The 27,870-nt window shown below is 43.3% G+C and overlaps 1 protein-coding gene across 5 annotated transcripts in view; it reads right to left on the bottom strand.

Annotated features, from left to right (window-relative positions):
• Positions 1-27,870, bottom strand: part of MCC (MCC regulator of WNT signaling pathway) — a 315,415-nt gene that overhangs the window by 39,113 nt on the left and 248,432 nt on the right. For 4 of the 5 annotated variants that reach the window (XM_040421630.1, XM_040421632.1, XM_040421631.1 and 1 more), the window contains 6 exons: positions 25,221-25,367; positions 22,118-22,219; positions 21,884-22,032; positions 17,727-17,867; positions 15,916-16,016; positions 14,118-14,301 (listed from right to left, as the gene is read on the bottom strand). In XM_040421630.1, the coding sequence (XP_040277564.1) occupies positions 14,118-14,301; positions 15,916-16,016; positions 17,727-17,867; positions 21,884-22,032; positions 22,118-22,219; positions 25,221-25,367 (824 nt within the window). The remainder of the gene's footprint in view (positions 1-14,117; positions 14,302-15,915; positions 16,017-17,726; positions 17,868-21,883; positions 22,033-22,117; positions 22,220-25,220; positions 25,368-27,870) is intronic. The other variant, XM_040421633.1, reaches the window with a different exon arrangement.

Below are 27,870 nucleotides of genomic sequence, written 5' to 3'. Positions count from 1 at the left end.
TCCGCCGCCCAATTGTCCACCCCTGGAATAAAAATTGCCGATAGGGCCGGGACGTGGGCTTCCGCCCAACGGAGAATGCTGGAGACCTCCCTCATTGCAGCAGCGCTGCGAGTGCCCCCCTGGTGGTTTATGTACGCCACAGCCGTGGCGTTGTCCGATTGTACACGAACTGGATGACCCTTCAACAGATGAGTCCAGTGTCGAAGAGACAAAAGGGCCGCTCTCAGCTCCAGGACATTGATCGAGAGTTTGGACTCCAATGGAGACCAAATGCCCTGGACGGATCGGGGAGGAAACACGCCTCCCCAGCCCAAGAGACTGGCATCGGTTGTAACCACCAACCAGTTGAGTGGCAGAAAAGACCTGCCCAGAAGAGGGGACTGTAACCACCAGCGGAGAGATGACCTCACCGGAGGCGATAGATGGAAGGGATGATCCAGAGACTGCGGCGATTTGTCCCAGGAGGAGAGGATCGCCCGTTGGAGAGGGCGGGAGTGAAACTGCGCAAACGGGATCGCCTCGAAGCAGGCAACCATCTGCCCCAAGACCCGCATGCAGAAGCGGAAGGACGGTCGACGATGGAGAAGGAGACCCCGAACCGCCCCACGGAGGATCAGACGTTTTTCCGAGGGAAGACGTACTTCCGCCGCTCCCGTGTCTAAAAGCATTCCCAGGAAGACCAGTTGTCTGGAGGGGGGAAGGGAGGACTTGGGGAAGTTGATGACCCAACCGAACCTCGTCAGAGTCTCTAGAGTGAGATCCACGCTGGCAACCGCTTGAGAAAGGGACGGAGCCTTGATGAGGATATCGTCCAAGTACGGTAGCAGAAAAACACCCCTGGAACGGAGTAAGGCCAAAACCGGGGCCAGGACCTTGGTGAACACCCGGGGGGCTGTTGCCAGCCCAAAAGGAAGGGCGACAAACTGGAAGTGGAGGTCCCCCACGGCGAATCGGAGGAAGCGATGGTGACACCGGGCTACCGGAACATGGAGGTAGGCATCCTGTATATCGATGGAAGACATGAAATCTCCCTGCTCCAGGGAAGCCACCGCGGAACGGAGGGACTCCATCCGAAACCGTCGAAGGAGGAGAAAACGGTTGAGCTTTTTGAGGTCCAAAATGGGCCGCATGGAACCTCCCTTCTTGGGAACTACAAAGAGGTTCGAGTAGAACCCTTGGAACCTTTCCTCTAGAGGAACGGGGGTAATCACCCCCCTGTCCAGTAAGGCTTGAACGGCCGCGGAGAACGCAACCGCGCGCTTCGGGTCCCGTGGCGGGCGGGAGCGAAAGAACCGATCTGGAGGGAAGGATGCAAATTCGATTTTGTATCCGGAGCACACAATTTCGAGGGCCCAGGCGTCGGAGACGTGAGCCAACCAGACGTCCCTGAAAAGGAGGAGCCGGCCCCCCACCCGGGTGGGTGGGGGCGCGCCTTCAGGCAGAGGATTGCTTTGCTGCGGGTGTGCGGGCAGCCTGCGGCTTGCGCCAGGAGGGCTGCGCCCGAAAAAACGGCTTCCTATGTTTGTCCTGGGGAGGAGCCGAAGCGGCAGCTGTGGTGGGAGCCCCAGAGGCCCTGCGGGAGGACCGAAAACGAGACGCACCAGGGCGTCCGCGGGGGGCGCCCCTGGCTTGGGGTTGAGGAAGATGGGTGCTTTTACCACCCGTGGCCTCCGAAATAAGTTCGTCTAGGCGGACCCCGAAAAGGCGGGAACCCGCAAACGGTAGCCCCGCCAAGGAACGTTTGGAGGCAGCGTCCGCTTTCCAAACCTTCAGCCAGAGCTCCCTCCTGACGGAAACTGCCAGGGCGGAGGAGCGTGCAATAAGGCTCCCGCATCAAGGGAGGCCTCACAAACAAAATTCCCGGCCCGAACAATAAGCTGGGCCAAGGAACGCAGGTCCTGGATAGGGACGTCCGAGTCCAACTCCTGTTCCAGCTGCGCACCCCAAGCAGAAATTGCTTTCCCTGCCCAAGCAGAGGCAAAAACCGGTCTGAGAGCAGAACCGGAGGCAGCAAAAATGCCCTTAGAAAGGGTCTCCATGCGACGGTCCTCCGCTGACTGAAGAGAGGACCCGTCGGGAACAGGGATGGCCGTGTTCTTTGACAGCCGGGCCACAGGGGGGTCCACCTTGGGTGGGGAAGACCATGTGGCCACGACATCTGCTGGAAAAGGATAGCAAATGTCCAGCTTCTTGGGGTTGACAAAACGGGCGTCCGGGCGAGCCCAAGCCTTAGAAACCACAGAGGAGAAATCAGAGTGGATTGGAAAGACTTTTGAAACCTGCCTGGGTCTGATAAATGAGACGCTAGCTGCGTCCGAGCTAGGGGGATCATCCTGCACCTTAAAGGTGTCACGAATATCAGAGATGAGTTGACCCATCGCTGAGGCTAGCTTGGACGGCAGGGCCGAGTCCATTTCCAAATCTGAAACCGCCAATTCACCTTCAGAGAGCGAATCCTTTGGAGAGGAGAGGCTCGTCTGGGTGCGCACGCGTGGCGGGGAGAGGGAGGCATCCGAGGAGGAGGCTCGCTCTACTCTAATACGCTTCTGAGAGTGCCTAGCTCGGGAGGGGTCACTAAAAGAGAGTGAACCCGCTGCAGCGGCAGAAGCGGTGGACCCGGAGGGCGCGACAGTAAGAGTGGCGTCCTGCGGGGTAGGCGGCCTGTCTATTAGGCGGCCCACGACATGAGTGAGGCTTTCCACGGCCTGGGACAGGGATCTAGCCCAGTCAGGCGGGTCAGAGGCAGCAGGGAGCGACACAGCGGGCGACTGAGGCTGCGGTGGAGCCCGGCATGCAGTACAGTGCGGATCAGACTGCCCCCGGGGAAAGGGCTCCCTACAAGCAGTACAGGCATGGTACCAAGGCTTGGCGGCTGCAGAAGGGTCTGACATGGTGGAACAAAGATGTTGCACTTAAAGTGGGAGACCCCAAGGAAAGAAACGGGGATAACACCCAAGCGACAGTACTGTGGCACGGAGGGGGTTAAAAGTCCTACCAGACCCGGATGATGCAAGCGGCAGCGGTAAGGGGAACAGACCGAGGAGGCTGTGGAGGAGAGGCAGCAGCACCGGCTTCGGATCGCACTGCAGAGAGGATTCCACGCAGCACTGTGCGATGAACCCGGAAGTAGCGGAGCGCATGTAGGAAGCTCCGCCCCCTCTCTGCCGCTCTGAAGCAGAGCCGCGCGCGCGCGGCAAAATGATTTTAACCCCCAAGGATCATGAAGTGCCGGCCTGAAATGGCGCCGTTCACGCCAAGAAAGCGGCCCCCTCCGCGCCTGGATGTGGCAGACGGCTTGCTTTTTTCCTGCAGCCGTCCCCTGAAGGTAGCGTCCCTGCCAAGGACCTGCCCAGATAAACTCCCCTGCCCGGTAACGGTCCCGATATATGCCCGGGGGGGGGGGGGAGGGGTGGCGCACGATGTAGCAGTGGCCATGTAGTAGCAGTGGCCATGGGAGCCCAGGAGGCCTGTAGCAGCGGTGGGAGGGAGGAAGGGGAGGCTGGAGCAGCCTGTCTCACCATACGCTGTCTTCACCCTCAATCCATCCAGCGGGGTCGCCCCTTCAGCTCCTGGCACCGCAGTGGCAGGAAGCCGGGGGAGGGACTTGGCGTGCGGGCGACCCTGAGCTGGCGGGACGCAGGGGAGCGAGGCTGCCCTGGTCCACCTTGTCTTCTGTGGGGGAGGCGGCAGTGCGGAATTACCGGCACTGGCGCAACTCAACCCCGGGAGAAACAGAGGGGTCTAATGCGCCTCTGTTGTCCCTGTAAGTAGAAAAAAAACCGAATTAAAAACAACAAATAACGCAAAAATAAAAAATCATAGGAAAACAACCCTGCATAAGCAGGGGGTGTCTTGCCTCCTTGGACACTAAGCAAAAACTGGCAGTCTCTTCTCCAGGCTGAAGGGTATAGCTGATGGAGGAGGGGCTTACCGCTTTCACTTAGTGTCACGCCTCCTAGGGAGCAGAGCTATACCCATGGTTTCCTGTGTCCCCCAAGGAATATGGGCGAGAAAGGCAGTTTAGGTCTCAACAAGAAGGACAGAAAATAGTCCCTAAGGAAATATTACAGATTGTCTCCCTTCTACGGCCATCTGATCCTCATTTTGAGATATATAATTAGGAAGATGATAGATCTGCCAACCATGATGTGAAAAGTTTTAAGGCTTAGAAAAATGTTGGCCAAACCAGACAATTTTGGTGGAACCAGTTGATCATCTAATTTGTATGGGTGCCTTCAAGATTCCCCCCTTCAGTAGATGTTGGAGGATATAAGGATTGGGCATACTGGATTACCTAAACCTATTTTTTCAAGGAGATAAGTGACTGCCAGGGGTGTCTGGCCCTGGCTCTCTTCCCATTCCAGGACATATGTATTGAGGACTCTGGAGGAGACGAATGTTAACCTGACAGCTATCTTTTGTGTATGGCTTAAATGGCCAAGAAAATCCAGGACTGGCTGATTGAAAGGTTGGTCTCACCACAAACATGAGTGGCATATCGCTATCTCTATGAACGGAGCGGTGGCCATGCTTGCGCAGTGCCCTCTCCAATAATTACCAAACATGCTTACTCAGCAATTTTTGGAACTGTCAAAGAAGAGAATGGACAGCAATCCGCGCATGCGCGGTGTGCTCTAGCTCACTTTGTGGGAAAGGTGCAGGTTCCACCTCTATCTGACATTGGCGGCTTATTCTAGTCATATGCCACCAAGGTGTGAGCTGACACAACCCCTTTAAGACAACTAAGGCACTTACACATTATTAGAATTTCACTTTTTTTTAATTAAGCTGTATTGTTCTCTAACATGAATAATAATGCTGTATATATTCAGTAATATTGTTCCTGGCAATACCACTTCCTCACCCAAAATCCTGTAGTTGCAATAATCCCTTAATCCTTAGTGACACTCCCCTCTTTCTCGCGGTACTTACCGCCCCAGACTTTGACTTTACCCTTCACAGTTCAGGTAAGCTTATCACATTACCTGGATACATTGTTATCTGTCTTCTGCACCTTTCCTCCACATAACACCCCTGCACCATTCACTGGCTAATCCATTATATCTTCCACATGCCATCTTTAAACCGCTTAATTCTAATCTATTCATGTTGCTTATGACGTCAATAACAATGCCATAATTCCAGAAATCAAGACACTTTAAATATAAAGCTCTGGTCCAATAATAAGACGGCAGAGAATGACTGATGTCCATTTTGACAGAACTACTTACCGTAATAATAATTCCATCCTGAATTTTGGAAACTGCTCCCTGCCCTAATTATAAAAGTGTTCACAGAATACCATCCCCTCCCACTGATGCCAGCAAATCCCCCGAACACCAGGCTGGAAAAAAGCAACTTCTGCTCAGCTCCAAGCTAGGCCAATGGCTGTCAATCTGTCAGCAAACAGAGCGGAGAAGCACGCAGAGAATAGAATTAACAAAGCCTTGAGTCACAGAGGAGAATATAATTGTATACTGTGTCATGCAGACCTCGGCCATCTAACCGCTTCCCTGCTGGATATGCCATACCTAGCCAACCAGCATGCCTCTGGAGCCCATTTCGGAGGAATGGTTGAACACTGTGGGATATCTGCTTTGTCTGCTGTGCTCTGGCTGCAGTCATTCTACTCAAATACTTATCCAGAATGGTAGGCTCCGCTCCAGATCTTAATCTCCTAGCTGTGTCTGACTGGTATTGAGCACAGCTAAAAATATGACGTTTTTACAAATGAGTTGGCTTCAATTATGTGAACGCATTTGCCAAGGTGAATGTCTGTTTGGGGAGAGGTTTCTGACAACACTTCGCTCTAAATTTACTTTTTTTTTAAATTAGGACATTTCAACAGAAACAGGTTCTGGCTATAACAAAGCCAATGCCGTTTTAGCTCCTTTATTGGAAAATAACACTCCTTCCAGTAAAACGACATTAAAAAGATATAATCAAACATATTTAATTCTACATGCAGTGACAAAAGGAGCTCAACACTCTCCAAATAACTGGTATAATGTGCTCCGTTGGGATTCTCATAGCGGAGAGTATAACTTACATATATCTCTGTTCAAAGAGTACAATATGCGAACAGAAACAGGAGGCCACTTGACGCAAAAAGACATCATATAGAGTAGTGTCCCATCTAAAGTCACCCTGCCTTGGTAGATGGATACAAATGATTTTGATGGCCGGTATCGGTGTTCTGCGGATCAGCAATTTGTGATCCACGGAACGGTCGCGTGAATGAGCCCTTAAGGTGAGACCCCTCAAGGGGCAAATGTCTAAAACTGCCCCCCTTATAGCTACTCTTCAATTTTTGAAATGTATTATGCTTGACTGGCTGCACTGCCTGCCCAGGAGCGGTTTGTAATAAAGAAGTGTAGGATTTAGGATCTTCTTGAACACAGTTTGCAGCTGCATCTTCTGCAACCCACCTTGTCTGTCCTACCGCCAATCTCCAGAGACTGGCAAATGGGGAGAATAGTGAACATGTGTCACTTGAGGACATCTAACAATACTAGACTGCAAAGGCTCTGCTGTACAATACTGTCTGGCCATCTTCATCTTCTAGGACCCGACACAGCAGCATTGGGATGGGCAGTTACTAAACATCTCTGAGCCGCGGGTGTGTGGCCTGTGCACTAGGGACACAAACAGCAGTCATTTGAAGCGAGCTCTCCTGATATGCTGGACAGAGAAGTAACGGAACAAATCAGAGAAAACTGAGGCTTTCACACTGCCGTTTTGGTTTCCGTTTGTGAGATCCGTTCAGGGATCTCACAAGCGGTTTAAAACGGATACGTTTTGCCCTAATGCATTCTGAACGGATAAGGATACGCCCAGAATGCATCAGTTCAGTCTCCATTCCGCTTTGGAGGCGGACACCAAAATCCTGCTTGCAGCGTTTTGGTGTCCATCTGTCACAACACAGAGCCAAACGGATCCATCCTGACACACAATGTAAGTCAATGGGGATGGATCCATTTTCACTGACACAATCTGGCACAATAGAAAACGGATCCGTCCCCCATTGACTTTCAATGGAGTTCAAGACGGATCCGTTTTGGCTATGTTAAAGATAATACAAACCGGATCAGTTCATGACGGATCCGCACCAAACGAGAGTGTGAAAGTAGCCTAAGCCAACCCGTCAGTGTATGGAATACTTACAAAATTGTAAGCTATTCAATACTGAATACATACATGTCCCTTTGACCATAAACAGGATTGCGCTATTATGCAGTGATACAATTACAATAGTTGTAACAACCATTGAGAGAGCATTGTGCATCTCACTTGGTAATAGCTACTGTACATATGTTGGGTGGATTTACCTTCAATTAGTGAGGCGTTCTTCTGTAGGATAAAGGATCCTGAGCTCACTAATATCTGCCAAGCCCACTACTCAATAAGCTGCCTTATATTAGGTTTATTATAGAGAATGAGTACAAAAAAAATGGGGGGACTTTATTAAGACTGGTGTTTCATACATGATGCGATGGGGTAAATCATATTAATATTTGGTTTATCTTCTGGGCAATACATACACAAAAAAAAACCCACTAATCTATGCCAGCTATGAACTATAACTTACGCGCATTTCTAGTGCGAATTCTATCAAATGTGTTGTGTTGCAGGAGGCCACATGCACTATAGCTAAGCCCACTAAAAGCTGCAAAACCAACATAAAAATGAAAAAGTTGCAAATGTTTTTGTGAAAAATGCTGCATTTACAAAAACTGGGTTCCTCCTCAATGTATACAGTTTTCGGAAGATGATATCCACAAAGTGGCAAGTCTCTAAGGGGAACCAGCACTATGCTGAGGCTGTGCTTTTTATAGGCATCACAGTGGATAGTTGGATATCTTAATGAATTTTTTTTGGTAGGGGGCACTTGGCTTAGGAACACTGGGAAACACTAGTGTAGAAGAAAGAATGTGACCGCAGGAAAGCTATTGGGAATTTTACCTTAATCGCCATCATAATTGTTGCATTTACAAAGAAAGCAATTCTGATCATATAGTAGACTAGGGAATAAATGTAAAAGCAGTCTCCAAATATATAATCAAAAGTTCCCCAAGGTATATTTTCTATGAATATCTCACAAAAGGATAACGTATGGACTATGGGGGGAATTTATCACTTGCTCCTTTTAATGTCATTTTTAAGGTATTTTTTTTCTGACTTTGGCCAAATTTATGAATTGGCTCACGCTGGTTTTATATTAGTCAATGAGCAATTTGGCTCCACCTCTGTAAATGAAAATACACAGGGGGTTACCTGGTGCTTTGTGCAACTGGCTGTGACTTTTTGTTGCGACATTTAAAAATGTCACAAATCATAAATGTGCCCAAAAAATGATCTGTTGATGAAGCAGCCCTACCTTTCTCGCTACTTTTTTTTTTTTTTTTTGTGGTGTAGCTCACAAAAAGTATCAAGATTTTGCAGAAATGTCACAGGTAACATCACTTGTGACGTTTTCACGCCAGAAAACTGGCATAACAGTCTTGATAAATGTACCCCTATGTGTAAGTGGCAAAGAAATTCAGCCATCCCAAAAAATCTGATCCCATTCCATGACATTAAAGGGAACCGGTCACATTTAAATGGTGTCTAAGCTGCCTGCAAGGTATTGTATAGAGCAGGAGGAGCTGAGCAAATTGACATATACACTCACCTAAAGAATTATTAGGAACACCATACTAATACGGTGTTGGACCCCCTTTTGCCTTCAGAACTGCCTTAATTCTACGTGGCATTGATTCAACAAGGTGCTGATAGCATTCTTTAGAAATGTTGGCCCATATTGATAGGATAGCATCTTGCAGTTGATGGAGATTTGAGGGATGCACATCCAGGGCATGAAGCTCCCGTTCCACCACATCCCAAAGATGCTCTATTGGGTTGAGATCTGGTGACTGTGGGGTCCATTTTAGTACAGTGAACTCATTGTCATGTTCAAGAAACCAATTTGAAATGATTCGAGCTTTGTGACATGGTGCATTATCCTGCTGGAAGTACCCATCAGAGGATGGATACATGTTCTCATTCTGTTTACGCCAAATTCGGACTCAACAGAAATCGAGACTCATCAGACCAGGCAACATTTTTCCAGTCTTCAACAGTCCAATTTTGGTGAGCTCGTGCAAATTGTAGCCTCTTTTTCCTATTTGCAGTTGAGATGAGTGGTACCCGGTGGGGTCTTCTGCTGTTGTAGCCCATCCACCTCAAGGTTGTGCGTGTTGTGGCTTCACAAATGCCTTGTTGCATACCTCGGTTGTAACGAGTGGTTATTTCAGTCAACATTGCTCTTCTATCAGCTTGAATCAGTCGGCCCATTCTCCTCTGACCTCTAGCATCCACAAGGCATTTTTGCCCACAGGACTGCCGCATACTGGATGTTTTTCCCTTTTCACACCATTCTTTGTAAACCCTAGAAATGGTTGTGCATGAAAATCCCTGTAACTGAGCAGATTGTGAAATACTCAGACCGGCCCGTCTGGCACCAACAACCATGCCATGCTCAAAATTGCTTAAATCACCTTTCTTTCCCATTCTGACATTCAGTTTGGAGTTCAGGAGATTGTCTTGACCAGGACCACCCCCCTAAATGCATTGAAGCAACTGCCATGTGATTGGTTGACTAAATAATTGCATTAATGAGAAATAGAACAGGTGTTCCTAATAATTCTTTAGGTGAGTGTAGTTTTGTGGCAAAAGATTAAAACTTGTATTTTATTCATTTATATCCCTGCTCATTCTGGGCTTTGTAGTCCAGGAGACGTCCTATCAGTGATGACAGCCTTCCCTCTATGACTGTGTATGCAGAGATAGCTGTCAATCACCGATAGGACGTCTCCTGGACTTCAAATCCCAGAATGAGCAGAAATAGAAGTGAATAAATTACAAGTTTTACTGAATCTTTTTCCCACAAAACTATATACCAATCTGCTCAGCTCCTCCTGCTCTATATCATGTTACTTGCAGCTCAGACACCATGTTCCAGGTGACAGGTTCCCTTTAACAGACATAGAGACCACTGTACTGCAGTAAAAAAGAAAAAATGTACTACTAAGGGAACTGTCCTGGTCATGAAAGGGTTTACAAGAACAGCCCATATTTCTCTATACGCACTGCATTAGAAAACAGCCTCATGGATCTCAGGAGGACAGCTAATCATCTGCTGGTTGAGGGTTAGGTCATCCATTAACATGTCTGCCTGGAATGCTGAATGATCTCAGTTATCAGCCAGGGAATAACATCCCATCATGTCTTGTATTAAGTTGCACTGTTTCTCAAGCATTAATCAGCAACCGACAGTCTAATACTTCCATTTGGCATGACGCTGGCATTATGAAATATTGATAATGAATGTTTTCTAATTCAAGTTTGTAGAAATTTTAGCAACAGAGAGGGAATGATGTCCTTGAAAACCTTTTACATAAAACAAGGCTACAACCTCTCATCTCTGATAGTAACTCAAACTATTTCAGTGTCTGGAGGAGAATTAGCTAGGTTGGATATATCGTTTTCAATAAATATACAAAATGTGTACAATAAAAAAGTACCGTAATAACCAACTTATCTGAACTCACTTGAGTTTTACATAGAAGTTGGATGCCACAAACTTTTCACAATCTACCAAGAGTAGCCATACAGTAAAAAAAAATGACAAAGCCACTGAGGTACAGATATCTCATACAACTAAAAGGGAAACCCATAACATACAATCAACTTATAGGGGTTGTCCCACGAAAAATATTCTACAGTTTTTAAACCAGCACCTGGATCTGAATACTTTTGTAATTGCATATAATTAAACATTTTGTGTAGCCACTTAGTTTATTCAATAAAAATTATCTGTATAGCGCCACTTGCTCTTTGTTCTTTTTCCTATTTTTTTGTCCTGCTCCCCCAGATGGCCGCACATGCTCAGTTTCATCCTTTAACTGCCTCCTGAGTTGTGATAGGGAGAGCTGAGACACGCCCCCTGAGCAGCAGAAAGGACACTCCCCTTGAGCTGCAAGCTTGATATTAATCTAGGAGGCAATAGTGAAATACAGTCACATGAATTGGAGTAAAACAGGGTTTATTATACTCACAATACACAGGTAAAAGCGAGCAGTGTACAAAAGGGGTCGGGTGATTGATCCTTTTGTACACTGCTCGCTTTTACCTGTGTATTGTGAGTATAATAAACCCTGTTTTACTCCAATTCATGTGACGGTATTTCACTATTGGCTGCATCCTTGGTGTTCCATAGAAGCCTGGAAGGGAGAGGAGGAAAGGCTTTGTTTGGCCTGTATGCTTTCCCATGTCCGCGATTATCTGAATGGTTTCGAGTGTGGGATCTCTGTTAATCCTGAGGCAGCGCGGTCCAACAAAAATAAACGCATCTAGCTGTGTGAACTGTACCCACTTAACCATTGGGACCTGCGACGCAACTAGGCAACGAACTTTTTGAGGCTGTTTTTATTATTTAAATTGATATTAATCTAGCAGAGAAATGAATGGGGAGATCACTGGATCCATGTGAGGTACAGGGCTGGTTCTGGCTTTGTTAGAGATTGTCATGTACTATATGTCTGATTTTCATTTTTTACATTAATAATGGGATAAACCCTTTAAGAGCCTCATTAACTAATTAGTAATCACTGTATTTTGCACTTTATAAGACACACTTTTCCCCAAAAAAAGTTGGTGGGAAATGGCAGTGCGTCTTATAAAGTGAATACTAGTGAGTGCTTCCATTATGGAAGCGCTCGTTAGTATGCAGGAGTCGTGGGGAGCGGAGTGCTGCCAATACTCATCTCTCCCTGATCTTTTCTGGGCTGCGCAGCACGCTGCACTGTCCTGACTGTGTACAGTGTCAGAACGTAGTGTGCGCACTATGACTTGACGTTGTATACAGTCAGGTCACAGTGCAGCACGTGTCCAGAGAAGATCAGGGAGCCCAACTGCAGGAGAGATCTGCAAACCTGAAGAGCGGTGGTGGAGCAGGACAGGTAAGTGAATTTATTTATTTCTGATGGGAATCTGATCTGAGGTTTGACAAGGGGGTCTGACTTGAGCGTCTGATCTAAAGTCTGATGAAGATTGAGGGTCTAGTTTGGGGGTCTGATGAAGATTTTTTTTTTTCCCTAACTTCCTCCTCTAAAACCTAAGTGCGTCTTATGAAGCAAAAAATACGGTATTCATATTTACTAACAATGCACTGAAAGTGGATCAGTGACTCTGCTAAGTGGCAGTTCAATTCAATGGCATTGTAATTTGAATGTACATCATTGGAGTTTATGTTAATTATACAGTTTCTCCGTTACAGATTTGGTGAGGCATTTTTTTTGTAAAGATCCAAGAAGAGGTCAAGACCCTTCTTCTTATAAAGCATAATAAAGGGTGGCCCATGAAAAAGCAGCCCACCTCCAATATCTACAAATCAAACTGCCTATTAGTAAATCTGTCTTAGTTGTCCATAGTAATCAATCAGAGCTCAGCTTTCATTTTTTCAGAGCCCTTTAGGAACTGAAAGCTGAGCTCTGGTTACTATGGGCAACTAAGACAGATCTACTATTAGGCAGTTTGATTTGGAGATATTGGAGGCAGGCTACTTTCTTGTGGGCCACCCTGTATAATCTGGTTTTAGAGTATGTTTACAAGGCAGATTGTTTTCCGTTCAAATACAGTATTAGACGTGATATTGGGATTCAAAGGAACCAAAGCTCTTGGCCACCCAGAAACCACAGCAAGAACTCGCATGCCCATTCTTTTTATTTTTTTTCCCCTTTAAATCCTGCATGAACTGTACAAATAAATCTTTACTTTAATGTTAATGTATTGTATAGAGAAACCCTAATTCCCTGGCAAATTACATCATAATTACCGTACCAGTTGCTGACAATACAGTAACCTGTACAGATAATAGTCAATGACCCGGTGTCACTGCAGGTTGGGTGTTGCATGCCATCAATGTCCGACTGCTGGCGGTATGATCAGCTTAACTCCTTGATTCTCTAGAAGAAAGTGGCAGTTGTGCTAGGAAAGCTCCACAGCACAGCACCACTACCCTTTCCCCCCCAGACTGGAGAAATCTGTGCCCTTCAATCAATGAAGCATTAAGAAACGAAGAAACCAGAGGTGGCAATTATGACCCAGGATGATTAGGGATCACATACTGGATTGATTATGACAGGAGTTCTATAATATTATCTTGCATTACTTTTGATTTCTGGTGCTTCGATCTGATTCCTGGTGAATGCGTTATATACACCATATACATAAACCAACTGTCCCAAATTTGCAGGGACTGTCCCTGATTTTCAGAGACCTACAAAATTCAGGCTGTCCTGGGTCGAAAATAGATGAGGCTAATGATAACACTGCCTATAAGTCAGCGTTCCTGGCCCGTTTCCAGGGGTCGGGGTTTTGGATGCCCCGATTTTACCATTCTAAACTTTGGTAAGTATTGATATAATTGTTGTTTTACAGGTATAGGGTCACTCAGCAGCTGTCTCATAACTATGCCTAGCTTTATGCTGTATGATTTGGTATTTTATAAAAAGTCTAAAGGGGTTACCCACGAGTACAATATTGAGGACCTATCCCCATGATAGGTCATGAACATCAGATCGGTGGAGATTCAACTTCCTACACCCTTGCCAATCAATTGTTTGAAGTGCTGTGGCCTCTTTCTATGTTCATTGGTCGCATGCCCAATGTGCAGCTCAGCTGCATTAAAGTGAAAGGGTTTGTACTTCTAATCACTGCCACTATGCAATGTACTTTGCTGTGCTTGGTATGCTGTGAGGAGGCCACAGCGCTCTTCTGTGTGCTGCATCCCTTTCAAAAAGCTGATCATTGGGGATCTGGTAGGCAGACCTGCACTAATCTGATAGTGATGACTTCTCTGGAGGATAGTTCATCAATATTGTATTTTCAGAAAACCCCTTTACTTATTTGAACAATTATATAATACAAAAATAGGGTACATACTGCTGTCAATGAATTACAGGCACATTTGTACACTGGAGAGAGAAAAGTCTTCCCCAGTGCAGATTGCAGATATTTATATGCACTAATAATTCAGGTGAAACGTGTACATTAAAATCCATAAACCTATACTTTACCTTGTATGGCTATTTGAGGACAGACTTTCCCATGGTTGGACACTACATCCAGTGACTGCAAAGGCCCCCCCACAGCTGCCGTCCAGCTTCATCAGAAGGGCTTTTGCAGCATTCTCTGCCGTTTTCCTGCAGTCGTGTGCTCTCTTCAGCATCTGTGTGATGTTCTCATCTCCGGTTTGCTCAGCTTCATCATAAAATGAAAAATATACATTTCCTCATTCATGGCCATAAAGACACAATCACATTACCTTGTATAAGAAATCCCTTTACTGCAGTATTAACTGGTGACAAGTAAATCAAATACTCTCAAATTAAGGCATATTAGCCGTAACACATAATATGCTGATAAAAAATAGTTTTTTGGTATATATAATTCCTGGACTGCTGCTTGATTGATTAAAATAATTGTATTGTAAATGCATCACTAGTGAGCCATCACTGCAGTTTGCATTTTACAGATGATCAAAATAAAAAATATTCAAATGCATCATTGTTAAAGAGATAATTTAGGGATTTTGAATCTGTAATGACAAGGTGGCTATCTCATATGGATTGCTGCAGGCAATATAAAGAAAGGATTTATACTTCTGGCTGCTACTGGCTCTGACATAAAAAATACACCAAAAACTGCATGCATCAGTTCAGCCTAAGGGTCTGCACACATGAATTTTGCTGTGGCATTTTTTTTTTACCACAACAGAATATGCTCATACATTTTTTTTTCTAAATGGGTTTGTGAGCTGCATTTTTTCCCTACGGTGAAGGAGATGTAAAAACACCTGAAAAAAAAAAATTACAGCAAAAAACCTCTCATGAGAACCTCCAAACAAATAGTCTTCTGCCATTCTATTTGAAAATAGGAAAGAAAATATGTCTTCTAGAGGTAAACTGTGCTAAAGATACCAGGTCCATTCACTTGGATAATGTTGAATAACAGATCAAGTTAAAGGCTATGTCCACCTTCACAGAATTTTTTTTTATATTGTACCAAAGCATCTACAGCAACATTGCATTGGGGCGTAATAATAATAAAAAAAAAAGTCCTAACGATTTATTTCTACAGCTCTTATGCAGACTATGTGTCTCAATGGTAACACACAGCAAACAAATGTTTTACAGTATAATCCTGCAGTGTTGCCGGCTCATACTTTCATTTGGATGGGAGCTGTAGAAACAAAACCGTAGGATAATTGTAACTAATATCAATTACAAAGTTGATTCATTTTTCATGTTATGTGCACTGAAAAAATAAAAGACATAGTTGTAGAAGAAGTGTAATAATAATGGCACTACATGGAATACAAAGGAAAGACAGACATTGATGTGAATTGTTATAAAAATCCAATAGGACAGCGTTACTACAGTGAATTGCAGCATAAATTGCAACATATCATAATTAGTGTTGAGCGAACTTCTGTTTTAAGTTCGGCGTCTAAAGTTCGGCTTCCGGTTAGCGGAGGATCCCGATATGGATTCCGAATTCCGTTGTGGTCCGTGGTAGCGGAATCAATGATGGCCGATTATTGATTCCGCTACCACGGACCACAACGGAATTCGGAATCCATATCGGGATTCTCCGCTAACCGGAAGCCGAACTTTAGACGCCGAACTTAAAACAGAAGTTCGCTCAACACTAATCATAATGTAATGGCTCCAGATTTCAAATCCATACAGAAAACAATTTATGGCCAAACAAATGTAGTGCAACTGACCATGAACGTTGGAGTGTGTAGCGGCACATTAAATAGGATGTTGTTTGACAGAGGATTTGATTTTTGAGATGGAGAATAATTCTTACCTACAGTTCCAACTCCGGCAGCTCTGAACTGGCCCAGAATGAGAGACTGCTCACTCTCTGCAAGCGTCAGCAATAATTCATATGCTTCGATACACTGCTCACTAAACCACGGGAAGAAGGGAAATATCAAATCAATATCTTAAAGCTGCTACTGTACATTATATTAGGACAAGCAAGGAGGATCCTGACATCTCAAAGGTAGCACTTAAGTCTCTGACCCACTGCTGACCTTAAATCTCTGCTGCACTATAAAAGTTGATCGGTATTACGTGCTATCTGTGATTAAACTTGAGAATAAAGCAGGCATACAAGGGAAAAGACCTAGAAAGAAAAGGATTAGCCTGCTTGTCTTGTACTTCTGAGAAAATAACCTGCAAAATCCCTGTGATACACAGAACTGACTTTAGGTTTCTGCTGTAGGTAACAGCCATGGCATCATATTGTTCTTGGATTAGCATCCATGGTAAAGGTGAATGGAAATATCCAGAGACCATGACAATTTATTTTCAGTGCGAACACAAATTATAAAAAACAGTATATAAGGCAGATTACTTAAATTAATAGATAAAAAATTCTCTGTAAATAACATCTAGGCTCTTATTCCCAGGCTTCTGGAGCTTGTTGAGATCCCTGGCTGATAACTTAGTGGCAAGGACATAGCTACTCAGAGTGGAAATGTCAACTACTTTAAAATGTTCCTCCGCAAACATTATGATACTGGACCTGAAAGGATAAAAACCGATGAAAATAAACCCTGCTTATAGTCCTTCAGGTCATCTCGTGATCACCCTTAACAGACTCAGAGTATTGCAGTTGACATCTAAGGCTACTTTCACAGCAGCGTTTTTGCTGGATCCATCATGGATCAGCAAAAACGCTTCTGTCATAATAATAAAACCGTCTGCATCCGTTCTATCATCTCTAAAACAGTCAAGACGGATCCGTCTCTACAACAATTGTAAGTCAATGGGTGCCGGATCCGTTTTCTTTTGTGTCAGAGAAAACGGATCGGCCACCGCTGACTTACACTGTGTGTCAGGACGGATCCGTCTTGCTCCGCACCACATCGTGGACAGAAAAACGCTTCTTGCAGATTTATTCTGTCCGCGATGGGGACGCAACCAAACAGAATGGAATGCATTTTGGAGCACTCAGTTTCATTCAGTTCAGTTTTGTCCCCATTGACAATAAATTGGGACTAAGCAAAAGTTTTTTTCCCTGCTATTGAGATCCTATGACGGATCTCAATAGCGGAAAGGGAAAGCGCAGATGTGAAAGTAGCCTCAAGTACTTGCGACATCTGACTGCTGTTAATGGCACATGGGGAGCAGTCATCTTTACAAGACAACTTATTACACTAAAATCTACTATATTGGTATAAATAAATGCTTTTTTTGGCAACACCACATATATACAAATTACAAAACAGCGCAAAAGAACTGCAGGACGTCAAGGTGTTCGGTCACTAAAAGCCCCTGTATTGTGGGCATCTGAATGCAGCCTTATGGCATGAGTGTGCCCCCCAGATTGGCTCCATCTTCCATTGATACCATTGCCAAAACTAGTATTGGAACCAAAGGTCACCTGTCCCCAATATGGTTTCAGAACTGCAGTATCGATATTTGTTACAAGGTCCTAAATGACTAATGGACAATCCTAGAACAATAATATCTTTTTCTGTAAGAAATCTTGTTTGTAGCTTTTGTTTCCCAGTCTCGCTCTCTAACATGAACTTTTTAAGCCCTGCATAAATCGTCTTATATTCCTAACTTCGAGATATAGGAACAGTCTAACTGGTCTGCTGCACTTACCTGTACTGTAGAGCCAGCCTAAGGGCAGTTGCATTCGATTCATATTTCCCCACCAGCATGCTCATTCTTTCAGCATTGCTCTTACACTCCTCCAGTGTTATCGTCAACAAATCATTCTGGGATTTTAAGTGCTCGATTCGACTGCAGAGAAAAGATCGATATTTTTATCCTGCCATGTAAATCACAGCTTGTTTTTCTACTTTTCCAGAAGACTGCATTGCACTGAGAGCAATAAATACAGCATAGTATGCTGAACCTGAGATCAATAAGCACTTAGGTGCAATAATCATAATTATGCTGGCCTGTTGTTGAAGAACAGAGTTCAACACAATCTCTGCAAAAATAATGCATTCCTATTGTGGATGATCTCTACCTCTAGAACGGTCCTGTCACAATGTTTTACAATATATATTTCATTTGGTAGTCTGTACAGTGAAGCATCTGAAAAGCTACTGGATGCGGTAATGCAATGAGACACCCTGATCGCTTGAAGAACAACTAGACAAACAGTCTTACAACTTGGTCACAAAAATTGCATTTTAAAAAGAGGCAAGATTAGCCATACATTTGGTGATGAGAACCAAATACGTGTATTTAAATGGTCACTAAAGTTTTAACAAACTTTGCATAAATCAACAGCACAGGTAAATATAAGAAACTTTGTACTATATGTTATCAGAGAATAAAACCACTTTCTCCACTTAGCCTATTTTCCTCACCCCTTCCTAAATTAACTTTCTATGCTAAATCTATCTTGAGAAACTGAGACAGACTTTCAACTGAAGGATCGGATTACTGCTGAACAGGGAAGCCTGTGAAGAGAGTTGGGTCGGGAGGAATGCTGGTGGGAGAAAGAGGCATTTTTCTCTAATAAGAAATATTACAAAGTTTCTTCTATTCGCCTGTACTATTAATTTATGAAGTCTGTTAATAGATTCACTGCTTCACAAACCGCAAGCCAAATACATGCATTTACAAGTCTATTTATTGTCCCACAAGAATATATAACGGGAGTGTAAGTTCAATCTGGATCCAACCTGAAGATATGCTGAAATTTTAGCATAAATAGTCCAAGGTTGCCTAAACAATGTCATCTTTCTGTAGGGAATACATGGGTTTATTTTCATTCAGCCCTCAATTCAACTACTTATACCAAACAGATGTGTAATTCATTCAGTACCATAAAATCTAGGTTCACAACCTCACTCCAAGTCTGATGGAGATCTAGTCATTGATACAAAACAACTTGTCACCTGCAAGGATTTGGGCACCATTTCTTACTCTGGAAATTGATGGCAGGCCAGTCTGTAATTAACCTGTAATTTATTGTGGATTAGTTCATATGAGGTACATTTGTTCATTGAAGGAAAAGCTAAACATTGCGGAAATCAAAGCTGCCATTTACACAAGCAGACTGCAAACAGGAACAAACCTGATGCTATCATCCAAGTGTGCCTACACCTGCCAACATTTCAGGCTTGTGTGTTTGGCATGGTTCGAGGCATGGCTTAATTTGTCCCAATGTTCTCAACAACAAAAAATCTGGCATGTTTCTCCAATTATGAACTTGTGCATGAGCTGCTGTTCTATCTCAGCACAACTCGGGATGTATTGACCCACAAATAATGCGCTCTGTAAAGTCATTAGCTCTCTTCTGAGGATAAAGCTTTAAATCTTTTCATTTCTTCTCACTTGTAGCCCAGATGGTAAGAGTGATATGGCTCTCACTCACAGATTAAGAGCAGATTTATTGCTGCTCAAGAGAGCTTTTCGATGTTCTCTACCTGTATATTACCGATTGGCAGACATAATAGCTTGTTGCAAACGGCTCCATCTGGAATGCGTGAAAAGGTTTCCAAAGAAGCAGCTCTCTGGGAATAAAGGCACACTGTTTTCTCTTTACAGTTACATGTGCTCTCTCTAGTAAACTTAAGTGATGTTACTCCTAATGCAGAAAGCAGCAAACCTACCCGGCAATCACCGATCATATATCTGCCGCCATTAGGTGAAATCGCTGCTCACTAAGTGTCTCTTGAGAATTATTTGCTGAAATTTTTTTTTTTCTGGTTGACATGCTTTCCAATATCTGCAATTTACTAAAGTACATTTGCCCAGACCAGGAATAAAGTAATTCTCTTTCTTTTCTATTAAGGATATTATTTGGCAACAGATTGGGGAGATTTATTATAGCAATTTCTCCAGTCTTCTTAGAGAGTCACTGTACTTTCCTACAATTTGATTTAATTTCATAGAGAATGTTGGAACACGCACATTTCTAAATCAATTCATTAAAAAAATTTGCCTGTATCCACCTGAAAAAAAGCTTTAAAGTCACGGCCACTAGGGGTCTCACTTCCACCTAATTTGCAGTCCACTGCCTGTTGTCAGGAAAGATCTGTCCCTAGTAACAGACACTGAAGACGGCAGAGAGGAAGCTGGGGTGTGTCAGAAGTAGCTGAGAACCTGAGCCTGACAAAAGAACTGCTTCTACGCTGCTTCTGAATTCATCGGAGCCTCCTGCTTACACACACAAACGTATTTTGTGTCCATATCCGTTCCGTTTTTTTTGTGGCCCATATGCGGAACCATTCATTTCAATGGGGCCGCATAAAAAACTGACTCTGTGTGCATTCCGTATCTGCATGTCCGCAAGTCCGTTCTGCAGAAAGGTAGAACATGTTCTATTCTTGTCCGTTTTGCAGACAAGGACAGGCATTGTTACAATAGATCTGCATAAAATACGGTTATAACACGGACGTCATTAAAAAAAATTTTTTGCGGATCAGTGTTTTGAGGATTGCAAAATACATACGGTCGTGTGCATGAGCCCTAATTGTGATTTCCCCATGCTTATCTGTCCTATGAGCTCCAGAGCTGAAAACAAGCATAGTGGGAAGTGCAGGAAAAGACGTCACAGGAGTTCTATGGCAGTGACCACCACCTGGTACAACCTGGTCTTGTTTAATACCATGTATATTCCCCATACAGCACATACTACACCAGAGGCCTCTGGTGCAGCTCATCTCCCCGAGAACAAAAGGATCAGGCATGTTGAAATCCAACATCCTCATCCTTATTTCCCTTGACATCTGCTGTTAAGGGACAGCTGGGAGGCCTCCATACACATTAGATGGTCCGCTGATCTGAGCAGAATTGGCGGGTTTGGCTGAGGTACATCTAATGTGTCTGGCCAGCCTAAGTCTCTGTCACACTTTATGTATATACACTGGAATGATATGTACAGAAGTGGAATACATATTAAAATACAGAGCTAAAGAGGACATGAAATTCAAATTTGTGATATTTTTTACCTTTTTCATGTCTATTTCTAGTTATTTTCTCCTATATGAAACATTTTATACGAATATGAAATATCTATTTTCATTACTGATTCTGATTTCTTACTCCATTAAAAGCTAAGCAGCGCAGATTATGCACCGACTCTTCAGGGCAAAATCCAGGAGGGATGGTCTTGTTATGACGTCACAAGGCCAGACACTCCCTAAAACTGTTCAGTAGCTAAGCACTTTAAGCCTGCGCGTCAATGATGTCCTGTAGGCCAGCCTATGGCAAGTGTAGGGTGCTATGTTTAATATGTGTAGGGCTATATGTGTAATAATAGTGCTCTTTAAATTACTATAGAGCTGCATATATAAAACTGGTGCTATAGGCCTCTACATATAGCTATGGTGCTCCTTGACTCATTATAGGACTATATAGGTAATGACATATCATTATAGGGCTTTATATAAAATGATGGAGCCCTATATTTGAATACATAATAGTCAGGTAGCTCTGTCCTATTGTTGGCCCCACCTGTTGCCAATTAAGACCCATCTACAATGTAAGGTGACTTTTAGATTTTATTTTATACAGGGTCATTGAATGAACCTTGCTGTGTTGGATGGAAACATGGATGCTGGTGAGAACCGGCCTTTAGACATATAGGGGGTAATTTATCAAACTGGTGTAATGTAGAACTGGCTTAGTTGCCCATAGCAACCAATCAGATTCTACATTTCATTTTGGACAGCTCCTTTGGAAAAAGAAACATGGAATCGGATTGGTTGCTATGGGCAACTAACCCAGTTCTACATTACACCTGTTTGATAAATGACCCCGATAATTGCTACTATCGTACAATAGCTTGTTCTTACCTATTTAACCGCTCAGTCTCCACCTCAAACTCTCTAATTTTGCTCTCAGATATAGCAGAACCATGGGAGTAAAGTGTCTGGAAGATCTCTTGGATATTGGAGCAATCTTGTAAGGAATGAGCCAGGTGTTCAGCCACACTGCTTGACACCTACAATATAACATGGAAGGTTTATTTAAAGGAAATGTCCTATCCAATAAAAAGATCAGCATGGACATCTCTAAAGCATACTCACACTATAACTCACCCCAATGCTGCTGATCTCTGAGCCAAGAACTGGCCTCTCTGATGAGGAAGACTCCGACCTGGTCTTCGACAACTTTACCCGTTCTGCAATCTGCAAAAGTACACACATTACACTATTATTACATGAGTACATAGATTTAAATTAAATATACTTAATAGCAGTTTAGACTGAGTTCAAAGCAGCACTTTAATTTCCGCTGTTCTGCTCAGTTAAGGCAGACTTGGGAATAGCCTTCAAAATTTCTGACCACATCTGAAATTGCCCCAAGGTCTGTTTCCCATTTACACATGGGGGTTCCCTTAAGATATTTGTTCAATAGTAATTGATAAACATATGATATATTAGACCAGAAGTACTTCCCCCATGCACATCATATGAAGCGCAGTGTCTCCCTGAAATGACAGGGATACCTTCATATCCTGTATCCCATAAATGTGCCTCAGCTGTAAGTATTGGTAAAAACATTGTTGCAGGATCCGAAACACATCCTGTAGTTCCTGACTAGGTGAGTAGGCCTACTAACCTCCAACTTTCTCCATAAGTCAAACCCCTCCAATAAAGCATACTCCAATCTGACTGGACAGATTGAGCCAGAGCAGTCAAATTACAGAAATGAATGCAGCCCAACTATCCTTCCTAAATGAATCTACTTATTTTAGATGTTACCAATTAAAGTTCCAAAATGCTTCTTTCAAAAAGTCCACGCTATATTCTCTAATTACATTTGGAAAAACAAATGCCTCAAACTCAGTTTCTCTACTCTAATCTCTGAGAGGTTTAGAAGCCCCAGACCCATGTCTATTATTCTGCAGCTGTCCTCTCCAGAGTTATCAATTGGACTCATGCACCTAAACAGAAATTGGGAATATCTGTAGAAGAACACATGGTTCCTATTCCCCTTAGAACTATACTCTTTTCCTCCAGTGATTGTCTTCGTTCCCACATCTTCATGAATGCTACCACTAACAATGCACTCAAATATGGTCTACCCACTCAGACTCCCTAAACCTCTCCCAATCTCCACTCATACACATAAAAAACGTACCGGGTCTCTACACAGGACGACAACATATACATGCCCCAGATCTCCGCTTTCTGGAAACCCCACTGGAACAACTTATGGAAGATGGTACTTTAGTACCATTGACACGCCTACATGCTCTTCTTCATCCACACAACCAAAATTTTCTCCAATATTGCAAACTTAAGTTGGCCCTCCTTTCCTACCTACCGACGGGATTTCCAGACAGGACTTTGACGCGGATCGAATATATATATATATAATATAGCAGATACCCATCCCCCCACTAGAATTATATCTCAACTATATCAATTATTGACTATTAGCAATGTGCCATTAAAGTGTGCATTCCTTTCTCTTTGGGAAAGGGATCTAGGAGTTAACCTCTCTACCAAAGCAATTTTATTCAGATGTAGTTAACATAAAGTTGAGTTAAAACTCAAACTCTTAACTCATCATGATATCCTGTAACAAAAGCCACTGAAAAGCAATTGACGGTGTCGGCTTAACACAACTAGCTTAGTTAATGCATCTAGTTAAACATGTATGTTAACTCTACTACATATGTACATCTTTAGAGACATGGTCCCTTCTCTTGTATAAGAGTACAGGAGAATTTCTTTAAAATACCCAATACCATGTTGGAGGTGTGGGAAAGAGAGGGGGACATATCTGCTGCACACCTGGTGGTCTTGCGACAAACTCTATATTGGACTGAGATTTTAGAGCTCTCCAAACCTATATACTCTCAGTCAGCGCTCCCCAAGCTATCTTGGATTTTTCTCAATTAGACGGGTGACTTGCCAGGTATGCCAAATTGAACCTTTTACTTTTATTAGCAGCAGCAAAATATCTTATCGTACCTCTTTGGAGATCTACGTACTTCCCTTTCATATATCAATGGCTCCTCAAAGTGGACCAACTGTATCATAATGAAGAAGTAGCTGCTTTAACAAATCATACCCATCCCAAATTTCTGAAGGTGTGGGCCCAATGAGCTTCATTTGGAGCCTTTGATACTTTTGTTAACCTAACTTAAATGGGTTATCCAATTTTAAGAAAACCCCCCACATGTGTTGGGCCCCTCACTGCTAATATACTTACCCCGCTCCGCACCGCCGCCTCTCCCTGCACACGGAGGAAAACATCCAGTTTCTGGGGGCAGCAGCCACTGGCAGGTGGGGACGAGCCTCCCTAGCATCGCGAGTGACGCTAGGGAGGCTCGTCAACGTCTGACATTGGCTGCCCCCCCCGACACCGGATGTCTTCATCCGTGTGCAGGGAGAAGCAGGAGCGGCGGCGCAGGCGCCGTGTAAGTATATTACCGGTGAGGGGCCCAACACATGTGTAGGGTTCTTGAAACTGGATAACCCCTTTAATCTCCTCATTTCTGCTTGTGTGCATGCTTGGCCATACATTGAATGGACATTTTAATTGGTTATCTCTGACAGAGCCATATCATTAGGTCTTTTACACCTCTTTTTCTTCTCCCTCCTTTGTAACATCTAACCCCCCCAACCACTTTCTCTGTCATTGTATGTTTTCTTTCTATTTTAAGGGTGAATGCCCCAACTACAGCTGGTTTTCCTCATATTTATAAAGTCCTCCTCTTGTTAATGGACTATTTTTTCTCCAGCTGTTAGAATTCCATACCTATATTTCTGGCTGTTATTCAAGCGTGAAACATATTGCTTTATGTTTCTTATTCAAACACGTTTGCATTATCTTTTAAAAGACAATTGAAAAGAAAAGAATGGAGCATGACAGACCTTATTGACTATAATGGGACCGTTGGGTTTCTGTTAGAAAATCCAGCATTTTACTGGCATTTTTACTATTTTGTCCCATATGTTTGACAGAATCTATGAAGGAGGCCTCTAACCAAGCCTCCGGCACATATGTTAACTCCACCTTAGGAATCTGCCAGCAATTTGCTAAAAAAAAGCTGATGGTTTTTGGTGATAAGGATTAATAAAAAGAGATTACAGTAGATATAAATGACTATTTCCCTTACATATTATAGTTATACACAGGAATATTATTTTTTGATTTAGAAGCAGTATATCTCACCTTTGCTATAGGAATGTCATTACTGCTGCTGCTTGTGCTAAGCTCTCCAGTGCTTGGGTTGACCGGTCTACTTGCTGAAGTGAGCCGACCAGGACTGGAAGGACCAGTTGCCTGAACACTCTGTAGTCGTGTCTGCAGCTCTCGCACCTAAAATACAAGTTCATATTTTATTATGTAACATTCATTCAATTCCCAATATCTGCACAACACAGCATAGTCTTCTCACCGATGCAAGCAGGCGGGGCCAGCAATGCCATATTGCGGCACAAAATACCGTCCCTGCAGAGCCAAATACCTCAGTGCAACACAATAAACTTTCCCTGCAGCATAAAAAGCCATAGTGCAGCACAAAATACCTCCTCAGAAGCTGCCCCTCAGTGGTGGCCAGCACTAGCTGCCACATTCTGTCCTCCTACTCCAGATGCCTAAAGATTGCAATACAGTTGAATTCAGGAATCAGTACGGCACCTGTGGTTGCCGGCCAGGTACATAACTACTTAACACCCAAGCGTTAACTCTAGGAGCAACAGATCATTACTTACCTGGCAGTCGTGAGGAGGGATCAGGCGGTTCCCCAGGACATCGGTCCACTGGGACATTTCTCTGTAGAGTCTATGGACAGTCCGCCCCTGACTCACAAACAAGAGGGGCGACGGGTGCACAGCTTCACTAGTGAGCAATGGTGCACCAAACGTAGTAGACCTGCTCAAAGTGCACTATATATCTTATTTGCATAAATATAGAAAGAAGCATTTCTCAGGATTAGCGGACCGAATATTTACTAAGATATACTTGTGTTGGTGCACCTACCCTACGTGATGGAATGCTTACTTTGAAATTAATTTAGTAGGTATGGGTACTTTCACACTAGCGTTTTTCTTTTCCGGTATTGAGTTCGTCCTAGGGGCTCAAAACCGGAAAAAAAACTAATCAGTTTTATCCTAATGCATTCTGAATGGAGAGCAATTCGTTCAGTATGCATCAGGATGTCTTCAGTTCAGTCACTGTACGTTTTTTGGACAGAGAAAATACCGCAGCATGCTGCAGTATTTTCTCCGTCCAAAATTCCGGAACACTTGCCGGAATGCTGGAGGCGGCATTATTTTACATTGAAATGCATTAATGCTGGATCCAGCCCTAAGTGTTCCGGAAAAACGGATCCGGTTTTGCGGTCTGCGCATGCGCAGACATTTAAAAATGTGAAAAAGATAAATACTGGATCCGTTTTTCCGGATGACAACCGGAGAGACTGATCCGGTATTGCAATACATTTATGAGACGGACCCACATCTGGATAAGTCTACAAATGGCATCTGTTTGCAAACAGATTGCCGGATCCGCAGGGCAGTTCCGGCGACAGAACTGCCTGCTGGAATCCAGCGACGCTAGTGTGAAAGTACCCTAACAGATTAATTACGATATTTTTGCCCTTTTTGTTCCAGCGGAGTAGAAAAAAATAAAACAAAAACAAACAAACATTCTCTAGATACTATAAATTGATAAGATAAAGAATATTTTTATGTTTTTACAGCATAAGTAACCTATGCCAGTTTGTACCCCCCCCCCCCTGCCCAGAACTCACATGTAAAACCTGCCCAAAATGCTCACTGATAATAGATCCACTTTTCTTTGAAAAAAAAAAAAAAAGGCAAATCTCTGAATACTTTTTGTGTTACATCTTACCACGAAGGTCACAATGTATATGCACCAAACAATGAAAAAGCAATGTGCAAAGGGCATGCTAATGTGTAGTTAGGAGCAATACATAACAGAAAAGAGTAATATGTATCTGGAGGGGAAACCAGGAGTATAAGTTTCCTACATTAATGTCCATCTTATAAGGAGAGGTCAACAAATTTTATTTTGTATAGCATTTAGCAGTACAAGTTCACAAATGGTGGATGCTACCGTCTTATACATTTACAGCCATGACAACCTGTTGATGGTCACATACTCATCGCTATGTTATAGATGGTCTTGGGAAGGATACAGTTTCCATCTACACTGACGAGCAAAAGGGTAACAATGTTGTGAGCGTTTGACTTTCAGGCATGACTACATGACAAGAATCTGCAGAACTAATCATATGCTAAATAGTTGTAAGTCCAATTTATGTATGAGATAGCCAAGATGATTGTCTATAAAATTATGGTAGTCTCACGTTCGAAGCTGTAGTGGACGGTGAGATATGGAGCCTGGAAGTCAAAAGTTTAAAACATTGTTTCAGCTCGTCAGTGTATTTCACACTGCATCGCTGTATAGTACAATTTCTAGTAGTTATTCAGTTGAATGTATGTGTCAAAATCTTTTTTAGTACTAGAGGGTTTTCTAGAAGGGCCCTTATTACTCTGTATATATTATACATATATTTGTTTTTTGCACAGCACTATGTAAAACAATAAAACTGTTCTATGTAATATGCATACTTTTGTCTGCCTGGCTTTTTACATTTATACCATTTTATTTCTCCAGATCCCAAGTGACTCTATATTTACTATGCAAAATAATGAATAATTAAGAGTTGGAACATATTAAGAAAATATGATTGTGTTTGCAGTGGGCAGAAAAGCAGAATCCACATTGAATGGCTAGGCTTCAGATACCCACTGACACAATACAGATAAGGCGATAGAAACAAAAGAGTGAGGAA

The sequence above is a fragment of the Bufo bufo genome, chromosome 2 (genome assembly GCF_905171765.1).
Source record: "Bufo bufo chromosome 2, aBufBuf1.1, whole genome shotgun sequence".
Lineage (NCBI taxonomy): Eukaryota > Metazoa > Chordata > Amphibia > Anura > Bufonidae > Bufo > Bufo bufo.
Note: the sequence above shows the minus strand (reverse complement) of the source record. Positions and strands in the feature narration are given on the sequence as shown.